Source organism: Rana temporaria, chromosome 4 (assembly GCF_905171775.1).
Source record: "Rana temporaria chromosome 4, aRanTem1.1, whole genome shotgun sequence".
Taxonomy (NCBI): Eukaryota; Metazoa; Chordata; class Amphibia; order Anura; family Ranidae; genus Rana; species Rana temporaria.
The window spans coordinates 123808266-123824828 of NC_053492.1; the positions used below are offsets into that span (position 1 = coordinate 123808266).

Genomic DNA, 16563 nt, shown 5'->3' on the forward strand with positions numbered 1-16563 from the left:
TACAACGCATTGCATGTTGACGATATCATAAAAGTGTAAAAAAAATAAAATTAAACTTCTGGATTGTACATAGATGTAGCTTTCTAATGAGCAGAGAATGTGGGATACACAATTGGTGATTAGTATATGGGCTTGTTGTTTATTTCAAATCATCATATGGGTTGGCTTTTACAGTCCTTTGAAACCGATTTGAGTATTGAACCCTCAATACACTGCAAGCAACAAGAAACATCACTACACTCATTTGCTGTACAGTTTATTTTTTTTCTTTACGAATAAGAGGCAAAAAAACGTATGTACACAGAGAATCCAAAAGAAACCCAAAGCAAATCTGCATGAAGCGCAGTGTTTACCCCTTCACCCGAGGCTTTGGTTGTAGCATTTTCCAGGGCGTATCTAAAGAATTTCTGTGAGGGTGGCTGCTTAATAGGAAACAGACCACACGCACTACTACTTGAGCTGCATGCACCAGGCTGAAACCTCCTCACACAAATAAAGATGCAGAAAAAGCATTGATGTTATCCTAGACCAGTGGATGTCGAATCTTGACACCCCAAATGTTTGGAAACTACATTTCCCATGATGCTCATGCAGTCTGCAGTGTATTTGAGCATCATGGGAAATGTAGTTCCAAAACATCTGGGGTGCCAAGGTTCACCATCACTGCCCTAGATGCTTTTCCATAAGCCTATTCATTTAAAGCCAAAATCAGCATTTTTTTTTTAAACAAGATGTGTTCTTTTGTTCCAGGTAAATACACTTAAGTATAGCAAACATTGCAACGTTTATTAAACAAGGATACCCTGCTACATTCTCCATTTGCATGCTCTCATAACTGCAATCATACATATTGCACCACGCCATCATGCATACTGCCACACTGAATTACCCAATCCCAGGTGACCTCTCTTCCAGCCACAGCGTTTATGGCACAATCCACATGTCATACTCCTACACAGTTGGCACATGTAAGTAGTCATTCTGGTTGGCTAAAGATGCACATAAACCTGCAACATATGTTCTTGGTGGGTCTTAGAAACGCAATGTGTTTGCCAAAGCAATTATATATGACCATGAGAAAGATGTATGTCATGCTGAATTTGGTTTTCCAGGGTGAAGCAATAAATCACATTTGGCCTCATTGCCACTCTTCTCCTTAAGATTTAAGAATACATGATGAGAGGCCAAGCTTTCTGCAACCTACTTGGGGTTTGAAGCAATATGGTATTTCCAAGGAGAAAATACTGTCTGCGCAAGGCTCTACATCAAGCCTAACATTTGTGAGGAACCACAAATGGATGTTTACAAAGCTACTTCCCATACTAGGACCAAAGCATGAAGTAGCTGCTCTGCCCAGTACCAATTTCCCTCTCTCAACATTTGTTACATGCATAAGCAGTGTACAGAATGGTGCCAACGAGTCAGCAGAACGTTCCATACTGATGACATAAGATGCTGCTTATTTTCCCCAAACTTTCTCTTATGCACCCTCTAAAAACAGCAAAACACACTGCCAAGGAAAGCAAGAAAGCAGTTGAAAGGAATATATAATGACTATACACTCGTTTTTACATGAATCCCTCTGCATCAAGCTCCTCCACTCCACACTTTTAAAATACATAATGAACGCAGTATCAATCCATTCCTATTCACTCCCCAATCCCCAACATGGAGTGGTACGTGCCACTCCATGGCATTAAAAATAAAAGCACTGCACTGTTGTATTTTATTGGTTGTTTGTTTGAAATAAAGGCATATTGTTGTTTTAAAACTAAGGTACCACCTATGCACAGATTCAATTTTGTGCTCAATCCCTCCGATAAGTTTATGTGCAAATATGCTGATGGAAACCAGAATTTTGTGGGTTATTTTTTCATTTTCTCTGCAAGCATGCCATGCATTGCATTGCATTAAAAAAAAATAGTAATAATAATAAGAGAAAAAAAAAAATTATTAAAGTACAAGTATACCATCTTATCCAAAACCCAGACTATTAGCTCTACACTCGCCCGAGATTCCACAGCCTCCTTTGTTTGGATGCACTTTTTTGCCCTGATACTGTGATAATGAGCAAGTCTCAATCCCGTGCTGATGCAACATGGAGAATTAGGGGTAAAGAAAATCCATCTTGCTCTATAAATGTGCAAGGGAGGGAAAGAACGAACATAAAAAGGTAGTTATGCATTGATTTTACCCACTGAGCTGCAGCAGGATTTGTGCAGCACCTGGGTTCTTCCTTCAGGGAAGGGGTTACACTTGGACTAAAACTTCAAATGCAATGGAATAAGGTGAAACTGTTCGGGGTAGAAGTGAGGACGTTGCTCGCAAAGTCCACGGGATGCTGAATACTCTCGCAGCAAGCGCTGGGTTTGGGCTCCTCCCTCCTCCCCACCCCTTTCCACTTCAGGGTTCTTGCTGCGTGGGTCTTTTCAGATCCCGGATCTGTTTCACTAGGTAGGTTTTCTCATCATTAAATTGCTCATCTTCAGTGCGGTCATTCTGAAACTTGCTGAGGAATTCAATAAGCTTACTCTGGTTCTTTAGGAGAATATCCAGGACAGGCTGTGTTTTGTTCGGGTTGGCTACAAATACCTGTAGATAAGAGAACAGTGAAGTAAATAAAGCAAAATTATGCTTTCAAGATAAAAAAAAATATATATATAGTACAGTAAACTAAAAAACAAAAAGGGCGTGTTAAAAATGTACCACAATACAACAAAAGCCCTGTTAAAACATCACATTCTTTTAATGCTCCATCCCATAGTTGCTAGGGTATTAACCATATGGCCTCTGCCAATACAGAAAACTGTTCAAACACAGCCATCGTGACTGCCTGCCTTTAAGCATCAGTGCTACAAGATTCTTTGTGACCATAGGGTTTAGACATATTTATTCATCTTTAATACCTGAGAAGGCACACATATGCAATAGTCAAAGTTGTAATAGCAACAGAGTAAACCTAGCCAGACTGTGCTTTTGCTCTGGAATATAACTGTCAAAATCTCCACCCAAACCCTCTTATTGGAGATGAGGACGTCTGAGGGTCCCCTGGCTTTCCCCAATTGACATACTCCTTTCAGGTCTGTTAACCGGAAAGTACTAAAACCAGTGAATTATACCAGTCAAGCACCTAACATTTTCAGGAAGTCCACATCTAAACGCTCTAGCTTTTTCTCCTAACAGATTTTCTGTCTTCTCCGTCTACAATTGATGCAGAGTTTCAGTTTAGCTGTACCAATACTTGGTTTAAAATGATAAACAACATTATGCACACATGTTAAAGTGATTCTAAACCTTTCATTTTTTTCTGACCTGCTCTCCGCAATGGTTTTACACAGAGTTGCCCCGGTGCTCTAATTTTGGGGTCCCCTGCCTACACTACTGGCTCTTCTCTCCTAAGTAACCCCCTAGCAGGCCGATCTCTCCCTGAGCCCTGCTGCTTGCATCCATAAACACAGACTGAGAAGCAAACCCTTGTCATAGAATTTGATTGATTGACAGCAGCAGGAGTCAATTGCTCTCGCTGCCATCAATCTGCCCTACCAGGAGGGAAAGTGTGGAGAGAGCCACTGCTCTCGTGCACAATGCTGGATTGAGATCAGGCTTTGGCAAGTATAAGGGGGGGGGGGGGGATGGAAATCCTGAACACAGAAGGTGAGTTAAAAAAAAAAAAAAAAAAAAATTAAATGTTTTATATAATTTTTAAATTCACATTAGCCTCTAGTGCAAGGCCAGGAATGATTATAATATCTGGGCTTAGCTTTTTCAGTCACCTTCCGTTTTACTGAATAAAAGTGATGCTGACTTTTTTAAAGTGCAGGCTGGAGAGGGAGAGGCGAGAATGCTTATATAGTTATGCCCTGTAGCTGAATTGCATTACAAGTATGCAGTAACAAATGTATTACCTTAAACACGTGGAAAGCTTCAAACTGAATGTTGCGGCTTTTGTCACGAAGTAGATTCATCATCAGCTTGAGGTTTTCAGGTTTACTGATATACTTTGTCATGATGGTGAAGTTATGTCGGTCTAGGAGAAGTTCACCAAGTAGCTGCAAAAGTATGAGTAAATGGAAAGGGGGGGGGATGGTTGGAGAGAGAAGTGTAGAACAAAGACAAAGAGAACTAAGTAAAGAGATTGTGGTATGGAGAGAAAACCAATGACCAAATTTCCAGTCACACTTTGACACAAAGAATAGTTAACAACCCCAATTATCAATGTTAGTTTTGTAATGTTGTACAGGAATACCACCTTTTTCAAGGGCTTCAACTATATTGTTCTTAAAGTAAAGCTCTTCAAACACTACATTGTATACTAAGCATATATTGAAAACCAAAACCGTACCCCATTTCCAAACTATCAGATCTAAATATATAGGCAACTTGAGCTACCTAGGTCTCTGGAGCCAAGGATGGTGCTGGCATTTTTTACTGCAACTTCTGTTTATACATCCAGTCATCATATGCTCGGTTAGGATTGAAAAGATTTGACGAAGACTTAAATCGGAGCTCCACCCTCCACGAATCGGAACCCTCCCCCCCTCCGGTGTCACATTTGACACCTTTCAGGGGGAGGGGGTGCAGATACCCGTCTAAAGACAGGTATTTGCACCCACTTCCGGCCACACAGTCTGCGGGTAGACTGCGGGCAGGAGGTCAGATCCCATCCCCCCCGTTGTGTTCTGGGAAACACTCGGCTCCCAGAACACAGCAGGAGCCAGTCAGCATTTAATCTGCCTGGCTTCCCATTACACAATCCTTCTGTACATGATGCCGTTACACTCTACATACTTCTCTCCTGTGCATACTGTCTGCTTACATACCCTTTGCACTCCTTCACATACTGCCCCCGTAATACTCACTGCTGCACATACTGCCCCTGTCATACACATACTAGAACCAGTTACACCCCTACATCGCCAAGACACTTTTGTGTTTGCTGTATTCCCAAGCTGCAATGGGCACACTATTGCTAGTCTAACAAAAAAAGAAAAAAAAAATCTTCTCTTGAAAATGTACATACCTTCAATGACTGCCTCTTTGTCACATAGTTTTCCGAGTGCAACAACTTTTCATATTCACTGAAGAACTAAAAAAAAAAAAAAAAAAAAAAAAAAAGCATAAAATAAAACGAAACATGAAGAACGTAGAATTGATCACATTATAGCAAGAAACCAAAATCAAGAGTATGGTACAAAATAAAAAAAAATTGCTATATGGGAAAGTTGTAGAGCTGCAAAGGACTGTGGTTTTGGCAGAATTAAATATTTCATATGTTTAAGTGCATGTCCACCCTGACAGCAAGAGCTGATGTGAGGGCCTGATAGGATTAAAGAGCAGTAGGGACATTTTGGACAGGTGTCCATATGCCCGTCAACAAAAGATAGTTACTTTTACATACAAGGGATACTATGCTCAGCTACACAGTAAAACTTGTCAAAAACCATAGAGGTGGATTTACATACACACAAACTAGGGTTGTCCCGATACCGATACTAGTATCGGTACCGATACCAAGCATTTGCCCGAGTACTTGTACTCGGGCAAATGTTCCGATACTTCACCCGATATCTGGGCAGTCAGGGTGATCAGTGCTGTGGAGGAGTTACAAGCACTGATCACCCTGTATAGATTTAAAAGTCTGACAGCCACAGCCGGTCCTCTCTCTCAAACCCCCCTCTGCGGCTTTTAGCGGTGATCGTTGCTTCTCTCCCACACACGATCACCGCCGACTGTCCCCTATCATCCTCCAGTCCCCATCCATCCCTCTCCATGCTGCTGTGTCCCCCTCCGTGCATCTGTCGCCCCTCCATGCTGTTCCGTGTCCCTCGGTATCTCAGGATGGAGAGCGGAGATAGGACCCAATAAACCTGGCTCCTTCGTTTTCTGAATGGACAGAGTCAGTGATCACAGACTCTGTCCATTCACATAACTGAAACAGTGTAACCTCCTGTGATTACGGTGTCTCAGTTAATGAAGAGAAGCCGCTGTCTTCTCTCCTTTCATTTTCAGTGCAGCAGAGGCTGCTGAGAAAGGGACTGGGGAATGTGTGCCCCTAGTCTCTTTGTCTCAAAGGGGAGATGTCAGAGGTCTGTTAAGACCCCTGATATCTCACCATAGCCCCCCCAACAACCCTAATATAAACTGCCAGCTATGAATATCTTCTTTAAGCAAGGAAAATAGTGATATTTTATTACAATGGAAAAAAAAAAAAAAAAGGGGGGGGGGAATACTTTATCTACAGCTTACCTTGTCGTAATGATTTTCAAGAAATTCAGCACTCAGGAGCTTGTGTCTAGTCAATAGGTCCTGACAATAAAACAAAGGAAACTCATACTAAATAACAGAAACCACCAGTACCCACAATACATCTACAGCCTGCTAGATTTTTCTTGCATCTGGCAAGAAACTTTAGGGGCTCTAGAGGACCTGCAGCGATACTGGTCTCTGGGTTTTCAGAACCACACATTCAGCAAGCCTACGGTGTACAAAGTAACTGCTGACTGTAGCCTGATGCACACAGAAGTACGACTGGCTTGCATTAAATTGCTTTAAAGCGAATGTATAAATCAGGAAAAAAATAAATAAAAATACTATAAAAAAAAAAAAAAGGCAAAAGGCATAATGGCTAGTATGCACGGCATACTAGCCCATTATGAAATACTTACCTTAGAACGAAGCCCCCACACCGTCTCCCAGTCACCGCCGAGAAGGCCGACATTTTGCCTCTGCGATTGTTCCGAGTTTGCGGTTCCGGCGCTGTGAGTGGCCGGATCCACAATGACATCACTATGGAAGCCCTCCGTTCTGGCACGATACGTCCGACCTTTACTGTGCATGTGCTGCTGTTGTCAGCGGCTGCATATGCAGGGTGAATGTCTCCTAAACCGTACAGGATTAGGAAATATTAATTTTACCTACAGGTAAGCCTTATTATAGGCTTACCTAAATGTAAAAATGTGATAAGAGGTATACAACTGCTTTAAGGTATGTATGACAAACTCTGCAGGTAGGATTAGCATGATGGATTAGTTATCCAATTAACCTTATGAAGATCTTAATATTGACAGGGCTTGGGCATCCATGTTTACCAAGTCTTACCATCTTCTAAGTGTCATTTGTTTGAGTTATGTAACGAAGAGGAGGCCTCGATAACAGCAGACCTATAGCATTTCTCACACAAAAAAACAAAAGCACAACTTGTTTACTTCTAAGGAGGCCTGCATAGCATTGCATCCGCAATCAGATCACAGGTGCAATGTCAGGCTCCTGAAGACTGTCAGTACAGTTGTCTGTTCGTATCTCCCACACGGGCAGTTGCTGAAGATCAGGAAGATCAATGAACTACGAGATCACTCACAGTGCCCTCTCATTTTATTAAGAATACAAGAATGGAAGACAGTACTTGTAGTTCATTCACAGAACTCTTGTTAGCTGTGTGTGCGCGGAGCCTCGCACCGCTACGCCGTTTCTGAATTGTGACAGCACCTGCGAGAAGATTCCCATACCCTCTGTCACAGTTGGGGGGGGGGGGCGGAAATCGGGTCAGGGTGCAGGCAGATGCTTTAGTAACATCTTACACCCTGACTACAGGTGCAACATGGAACACGTTACTAAAGGTAAACGTATCCTTTAATAATCTACGATTGGCTATACAGAATGAACAATCTTGTAGTGAGTAAACCAGAAAATACACACGTGTTTTTTGCCATGTATTTAAACTAGAGATTTTCCTTACCATATAATATTAAAAACAGTTGCAAGTATACGCAGTAATGCATGTGTTGCCTAACAGGAAGAAATACTTTGGGGGAATAAGGATAACTGACACCCCAAACATTATTTTAGCAAAAAAACACAAAAAAGGCTTACCTTAAAAGTTGCAAAGGCATCGGAAGCGATATCAAACGTTGACATCTCTACGTATCGGAAGAAGTCATAAAACTGTTCAGAACCCAAAATTATTTTGGCAAGTGGTTCGTGCCTGATACATTCCCGTAGCATGATCCCACAATTCAAAGCAATTTCAGGGGACTCATACCTTCAAGAACAAAAACAGACAAAAGATGGTCAGGACCTTTTCACTGTAGTTTTTACTCATCTTTTCTAAGAATGAGAACATACTGTGCATTTATTCAAGTTGGCGGCATGCATTCTAATTTTGTGCAAAGAATGGTAGTCAGTGATAGCTGTAAGGGGTAAAGGTCTATAGGTGCCCATAGATATTTGACGACAGTTTTCAGATCTAGACAAAAGTTGTTTATGTGGCTCCTGTAGACACTGCTCTATGTCTAACAAATCAGCACAGAAACATTAAAAAATACACAGGGATCAGGAAATAATGTCAGGAAAAAAAGAAGAAGATGGATGGAGAGAATATATACATACATACATACACACACACACACACACACACACACACACACACACACACACACACACACACACACACACACACACACACACACACACACACACACACACACACACACACACACACACACACACACACACACGAATCAAAACCAATATATACTACATAAACAAAGCAATCATTAGGGGGACAAGAAAATGTGATTAAAATGGCCAATTGTTGGGAAACTCTCTCTGTGAAGCAGCAGAGGCGACAATATTGCCGATTTGGCTTCCTATAATCAACTACATTTATTCCTTACATTGAACAAGTGGTGAGAGGATCGTTCCTTTTTGGATTCTCGTCTTTGTCATTGGACAATTGATGGATAAAAAGTGGATAACTTAAAATATGCCTTTGCTAGCTTGGACCCCTTGAATCTGGCATTTCTGGTTAAATTAAAGGAACACAGGCAGATTTTTTTTTAAATAACAAACATGTTATACTTACCTCCACTGTGCAGCTCGTTTTGCACAGAGTGTCCCTGAATCCGGTCTTCTGGGGTCCCTCGGCGGCTTTCTCGGCTCCTCCTCGCAAAAGCTTTCCACCTTCATGCGAGCGAGCATGGTGGAAAGCTTTTGCGAGCGCGCTCCCGTGATACAGCGGCGGGCATAGCCGCCGACTGTATCACTCGGCCCCGCCCCCCGACACGCCGCGTCATAGGCTGTGATTGACAGCAGCGCCAGCCAATGGCTGCGCTGCCATCAATCCGTCCAGCCTAGCCAATCAAAGGCCAGGCTGGGAACCGAAGAGGATCACGTGGACGCGCGCGGAACTTTCGAGGGGTCAGGTAAGTAAAAACGGGGGTTGGGGGGGGCGGTATTGTCGGATGTTTTTTCACCTTAATGCATAGAATGCATTAAGGTGAAAAAACGTTTACCTTTTCAACCCCTTTAATTCAGTTATGTGCCTCATTGGACCAGGACTGAAATCATTCTGGGGACTCCTAACGCCCTTTGTGTTACCCTGGCTATACACTCTGTGTGGTATGATGCTGGATGTGGCACTGTATGTAGATTGGATAAGATTTACAATACTGTAGGTTAGCAAAAACAAATGTACTAGCAATTCTTCTGCCCAACCCCTGTTCTAGTCTGATCACTGTTGTAGCGGTGACATTGATGCCCGATGCCCAACTCTCCCCTCCACTTTGACCATCTAACTCCTTATTTGCAATACAGCACATCAGATTTTCTAAAGTGCTTAGTTTTATCCAGTTGCCGACCGGCCCAGCAGGTCGGCTGGGCAAAATCACGTAATATTACATGATTTTGCATTTCAGCCACTAGGGGAGTGCGGCACCCGCGATCGCTCGTTACAGAGCGAGGAGCGGGAGCTGTGTGTGTATACAATGTATGAACAGCGATCTGTCATGTCCCCTAGTCAGTCCCACCCCCCCTTCAGTTAGAACACACCTAGGGAACATAATTAACCTTTTCCTGTCCCCTAGTGTTAACCCCTTCCCTGCCAGTGAAATTTTTACAGTAATCAATGCATTTTTTTGGCACTGCGTCGCTTTAACTGACAATTGTGTGACGTGGCTCCCAAACAAAATTGGCGTCCTTTTTCCCCACAAATAGAGCTTTCTTTTAGTGGTATTTGATCACCTCTGCGGTTTTTATTCTTTGCGCTATAAACAAAAATAGAGCGACAATTTTGAAAAAAATGCAGAATTTTGCTATAATAAATATCCCCCAAAAATATATATATATATATATATATATAAATTTCCTCAGTTTAGGCCGATACGTATTCTACCTATTGGTAAAAAAAATATATATATAGATATATATAGATATATATATATCTATATATATTTATTTTTTACCAATAGGTAGAATACGTATCGGCCTAAACTGAGGAAATTTATATATATATATATATATATATATATATATATATATATATATATATATATATATATATATATATATATATATATATATATATATATATATATATATATATATATATATATATATATATATATATATATATATATATATATATATATATATATATATATATATATATATCTCTATATATATATCGCAATAGGCGTTTATCGATTGCTTTGCGTAAAATTTATAGCGTTTACAAAATAGGGGGATAGTTTTATTACATTTTTATAAAAAAAAAAAAAAAAGTTGTTACTACTAATGGCGGCGATCAACGATTTTTTTCGTGACTGCGACATAATGGCGGACACTTTTGACACATTTTTGGAACCATTGTCATTTTCACAGCAAAAAATGCATTTAAAAATGCATTGTTTACTGTGAAAATGACAATTGCAGTTTGGGAGTTAACCACAAGGGAGCACTGAAGGGGTTAAGTGTGACCTCATCTCTGTTTCTAACTGTAGGGGGGTGTGGCTGTAGGTGTGACATCATTGATTGTGTTTCCCTATAAAAGGGAAGACACGATCAATGACGGCGCCTACAGTGAAGAACGGGGAAGCTGTGTTTACACACAGCTCTCCCCGTTCTTCAGCTCCGGGGACCGATCACGGGACTCCAGCGGCGATCAGGTCCCGAGGTCACGGCGCTTCGGACCAGGTCGCGTGCACGCGCGACCCCACGGCTGGGCTTAAAGGGCAACGTACAGGTACGTTGATGTGCCCAGCCGTGCCATTCTGCCGAAGTATATCGGCGTGATGGGGTTCTTAAGTGGTTAAAAGATATTCAACTTAGTAGCTTGGAAGATAGATAAGGTGACCCTATGGTATCCGGCATCTCATCCTTGGTAAATAGAAAATGGTGGCAACAGGGGAAATGGGATTATGGCAGTGCTCAAAACAATGATGAACATATAAGTTATACTTGCCTGTTTTGCACAAAGCAGCCCTCTTCTCTGGTCCCCCGATAGCACTCCTGGCTCCTCCCTCCTGCCCAGTGCCACCACAGTAAACAACTTGCTATGGGGGCAACCAGGCAGGCTCACTCCCAGAGTGTTGCCCTTTGCCCCCATTCAGACACAGACACAACTAGGCCTTGACCCTCTCTTCTCATTAGCAGCCAATGAGGGAGAGTCCCCGGAGAGCCAAGGTTCTCCTGCACTTTGCGATCTGGCGCAGGTAAGTAATGGGGGGGCTGCTGCACACAGAAGGTTTATGTTCATACCCTATGGTATCCGGCATAGAATGCATGAAGGTAAAGAGACCTTGAACCTTTAGAACCACTTTAAAGTTAAATGGTAAAACACTCCAATTTGAGTAGTTGATAACAGCGGGAAACTCAAGCCCCTAACCATTAAAAGCTGTGGTTCACCCAAAAAAAAAAATTGTAACATTACATTAAGCTCCATTCCGACACTGACTGTACGCTGATCTTTTTTTTTTTGCCGTACATACAGTTAGATCTTTATTTTCTCCCCCGGCTTCTATGTAGTGAATCCCACGGGAGTGGGCGTTCCTATGCACAGGCTAATTGATTGACGTATGACATAAGCTACCCCCTGGCGCAGACGGCCGCGTCACGAGTTGCTGAAAGAAGCCGAACGTCGGTGCGCAGGCGCCGTATAGCGCCGACTCGCAGTCCGGCTTCTTTCGGCAACTCGTGACGCGGCCGCATGCGCCGCGGGGAAGCTTATGTCATACGTCAATCAATTAGCCTGTGCATAGGAACGCCCACTCCCGTGGAATTTATACCCGGAAGCCGGGGGGGGAAATAAAGATATAACGGTATGTACGGCAAAAAAAAAATGATCAGTGTACAGTCAATGTCAGAATGGAGCTTAATGTAATGTTAGAAAAAAAATTTTGGGTGAACCCCCGCTTTAAAGAAGGCCTTTCCATGTTCCAATACCACTTACAGCTACTACTCTGCATTAGCTGTTCTGGCTTTAAGTCACACCTTTCCACATTTTCCCTTTAACTTTATGACATTAATCCTTTACTATACCATATGTCCAGTGGTTATTTTTGTGAAATCCATCATCCAATCAGCCCTAGAGAAGACAGAACCAGATATTCCTAGACCACTGGTTACATGTGTTCACACTAGTATCTGCCACCGACAAGCTACTACAGAGAACACACGGCCACATCACTTCTGAGCGTTGCCCAGCAATCCTCCACAATGAAGACATCACCAGCCAGACCCACACAAAAAACGATAATAATATCTACACTTTACAATTCTAAAAGCAATACACACCCTTTTAATAACATAAAGAGAATATTCTGCTGGGTACATATATATTCCACAGTTGGGGTTCGCGTGCCAATTTGTCTTCGTAAAATGTTGTTGAAGATTTGTGCCACATCCTTTTTTCCCTGGAAAGAACGAAAAAAATAAAAATAAAACTTTATTAAATTGCTGCATATTAAAGTGGAACTTAAAGCGGATCTCCGCCGGAAAAAAAATATTAAAAGCCAGCAGCTACAAATACTGCAGCTGCTGACTTTTAATATTAGGGCACTTACCTGTCCTGGAGTCCAGCGACGTCGCCATCCTCGGTGAGGGAATAAGGAAGTGAAGCGCTCCGGCTTCACTGCCAGATTCCCTGCGGCACATGCGCCGTCCTCACTGGTTCCTGTTGTGTTCTGGGAGCTGATTGTTTTGTTTCCCAGAACACAGCAGACGGGAAGTGACACACTACCCGTAGATAGGACTCCCGGAAGTGGGTGCAAATACCTGTCTGACAGGTATCTGCACCCCCTCCCCCCTGAAAGGTGTCAAATGTGACACTGAAGTGAGGAGGGTTGCGATGAGCGGAAGTTCCACTAAATGTAATCCTGCTAGATAACTTCAGACTGGCAAATTTTGCAGGCATAGCTATGCATAACATTAAAAAAAGAAGTGCCTATTATATCCAGTAATACACCGTCTCACCCTGCACATACTCAGTTGCTCTCTATTTTAAGGCAGTGTGCCAAATTTGTAGAGGCCGACCTGCTTATAGCTTAAATATTTACTGCTGTTCAGGGGCTCTGGGCTTCAGCAAAATGGCAGCTTCCAGCAAGAGGAAACAATGCTGGACCAATTTACAGAACGCACTTATTTTGGTAGCATAATTAATGTGGAATGTATGTTCCTAGCTGAAGAACATTTTTTATAACGTTTTTTTATGGGTAAAGTTTCACTTTAGGAGGATAAATCAGATAAATTGACAGTTGACAACTTAGATTACACTGCAAGCAACATTTACTTTCTAAACCATGGATCTCAATTTTCTTGCAGGATTTTCAATAAGGACTCTAAATGGTATAGAACTGGCAATACAATGGCATATATTTAACCCTTTCACTACTACTAATGCAAGACATACAGCGGAACAAAATGACTTCCAGCTGGCCAGGTCAGTACCATCTCTGTGTACTCTGATCCTGCTCAGACGTGCGGTTACATTTGTACAAACAGGGATGTCAGCTTGTCACAGATTTGTACAGGCCGCTGCTTGCAGCCGTGCGCAAACACTTGTGACTATCAGGTGCAGAAATATGCTCCTTCCTAACACTATACAACCTTTTGCTGCCAAGTAAATGAGACCTAAAACTCCCATCCCACCACACATACAAATGACACACACACAGAACATACACTCAGTCCGTACATACACAGTAGTATTGCACGTTACCTGCATGGCACCAACACACTTCACGCCCATTCACATCAGTGCACACGTGTTGTGGTGTGCAACAAGCACAACCATGGCAGTGCATTGCTTGATCATCCTCCCCCCGAGCAATTCCCTGCACCATAAGAGCAATCATAGCAGCGGTTCAGCCGATTGATCATTTTTACCGGCGATGGAAGATGTTCCCCCTCCTGCCTGCCACCCTCCGTTGCTTCTACCAGCTCGCCTGTGCAGACGGCAAGCTGAAGAAAAAAAATCCGCCGGTGGAAGAAGTTTACCATAGTGAAAACCGGTGACCAGATTTTCGGAGGCCCAGACGCAATGTTATGACATCACGTCTGGCCCAGCAGTTGTAAATACTAGTGTGTACTCGGCTGTAAAGGCAAAAGATTGTTTATTTTTTTAAGCCTTTGCCACCTAGGACCTGTCATGCCCTATTCTTATTACAAGGGATGTTTACATTCCTTTTAAAAAAAATAATATATTTTTATTCCTTTTATAAGACAGTAAAAAAAAAAAAAAAAAAAAAAAAAAAAAGTTTAAAGCGCATCCCTATGTGCTTGCGCACTGAAACATCATGCCAACATATCTAAATGGCATTCAAACCACATGTGAGGTATCGTCAGCAACGTTAGAGCGGCAATTCTAGCCCAAGATATCTTCTGTAACTCTGACCAGGTAACCAGTAAACATTTTTAAAGGGTCGCCTACCAAGATTTAAAGTACCAAAGTTTAGAGTCATTCCACAAGTGTGTGCATTTTTAAAGCGTGACATGTTGGGTATCTATTTACTCAGTATAACATCTTTCACATTATACAAAAAAACTTGGGCTAACTTTGTTTTTTTATTCATGAAACTGTTTTTCTCCAAAAAAAAAAAAAAAACACACAACACGTTTGAAAAACTGCTGCACAAATACTGTGTCTGTGGGTTCTGAGTAATTTTCTAGCAAAAAAAAAATTATGATTTTTACATGTGGGAGAGGAGAGCAAGAATAGGCCCGGTATGGAAGTGGTTAAAATTACATTCATTCAACACTATGTGCAGAAGTCCATTGATGTGTATTATAATATGTGCTATATTGCATTAAAATGCGTGTCTGCATTATTTTATCACAACACACACCAATGCCACAATAAATAGGTGTAAAGCCAACATCCAGATTTTTAGTTGCTTATTTACGGTCTTGTGCACCTTCGATTTTTACCATTTCTCAAAACAATTTAACATTCACAAATTGAAGCATTAACTAAATACAGTTTTAGCTTTTAAAATGTATTAAAGATTGTGCAAGGTATGATGGTTTTGTGAATATATATATATATATATATATATATATATATATATATATATATATATATATATATATATATATATATATATATATATATATATATATATATATATTGTTTTTGATAAACAATTTGCACAACTTTTATGGAACCTAGAAAATCAGTAGCACTGACTTTTTATTCTACCAGTCGAATGCTTTCAGAAAATGTATGGTTCTGAAAGCTTTGAAGTGACATAAAAAACAAAAATAATTAAAAATATATGGCCAACCGAGGTTAAAAAAAAGTGGTGCACTGGCAGTAAATGTAATGGAGAATGCTTGTGAAAACCCAATATTGAGCAACATAATGTGTGAATAGAACAAAATCTGTTACTCCTTAAATTTCCAATAAGGGGACAACTTCAGAGCCATCAGCTGGATTTTGGCTTCACTTCCATGACAAGTCGTTAACTTTCCACCACATAGATAAACCAACACTGCAGGCCGAACCAATGCTCGTGGCTATTGTAGTGCAATTTACCCCCAAATTCCCCTTGGGGGTTGAAAAAGAAGGGAGGTGGCAGGATTGCCTCCTGAACAATTGTCAATACCTGCTATACTGCCCTCTGAAAAGCAATTCACCATGTTGCTTTGCAGAGGATGTAAGTACTGTTGCATGTCTGAAAGACAAAATAAGGTTTTATTATATCGATCAAAAAAAATAGCTGTTGATCTTGCCAGTGAGCTGATAACTTCTTATGCTCTCTGCCTGTGCTGACTTATCAGCTACACTGAGAAGTTTAACCACTTGCCTACAAGGCCAATTCTGACATTTCTCTCCTACATGTAAAAATCTTATTTTTTTTGTTGCTAGAAAATTGCAAAAAACATATATAATGTTTGTATGTAGAGACCCTAGAGAATAAAATGGCGGCCGTTGCAACTTTTTATCTTGCCCAGTATTTGTGCAGCAATATTTTCTAAATAGGTTCCTTCAAGCTAGTGCATTGTTGGTTCACTTACCTTCTCCTTCAATTTCCCTTCTAAATGTTTTTTTCCTTTGTTTGAATTTCTCACTTCCTGTTTCTCCTCAGTAAGCTTTCCACCATCATCTGAGCGGTGGAAAGTCATTTAGAACAGCTTACTGAACAGCTTACTGAGGAGGAACAGGAAGTGAGAAATTCAGACAGACAAAGAAAAAAACATTTAGAAGGGAAAAGGGTAAGTGAACCAACAATGCACTAGCTAAAAGGAACCTATTTAGAAAAAAAAAAAAAAAAAAAAACATTTACAACCCCT

The 16563-nt window shown here is 41.2% G+C and overlaps 1 protein-coding gene across 2 annotated transcripts in view; it reads right to left on the reverse strand.

Moving 5' to 3' along the window:
* Positions 1-240: 240 nt before the first annotated feature.
* The window catches only part of LOC120936559 (calcium-binding protein 39), a 42011-nt gene continuing 25688 nt past the window's right edge, over positions 241-16563 (reverse strand). For both annotated transcript variants that reach the window (XM_040349007.1, XM_040349008.1), the window contains 6 exons: positions 12568-12686; positions 7870-8038; positions 6247-6306; positions 5021-5086; positions 3906-4049; positions 241-2592 (listed from right to left, as the gene is read on the reverse strand). In XM_040349007.1, the coding sequence (XP_040204941.1) occupies positions 2404-2592; positions 3906-4049; positions 5021-5086; positions 6247-6306; positions 7870-8038; positions 12568-12686 (747 nt within the window). In that variant the 3' untranslated portion in view covers positions 241-2403. The remainder of the gene's footprint in view (positions 2593-3905; positions 4050-5020; positions 5087-6246; positions 6307-7869; positions 8039-12567; positions 12687-16563) is intronic.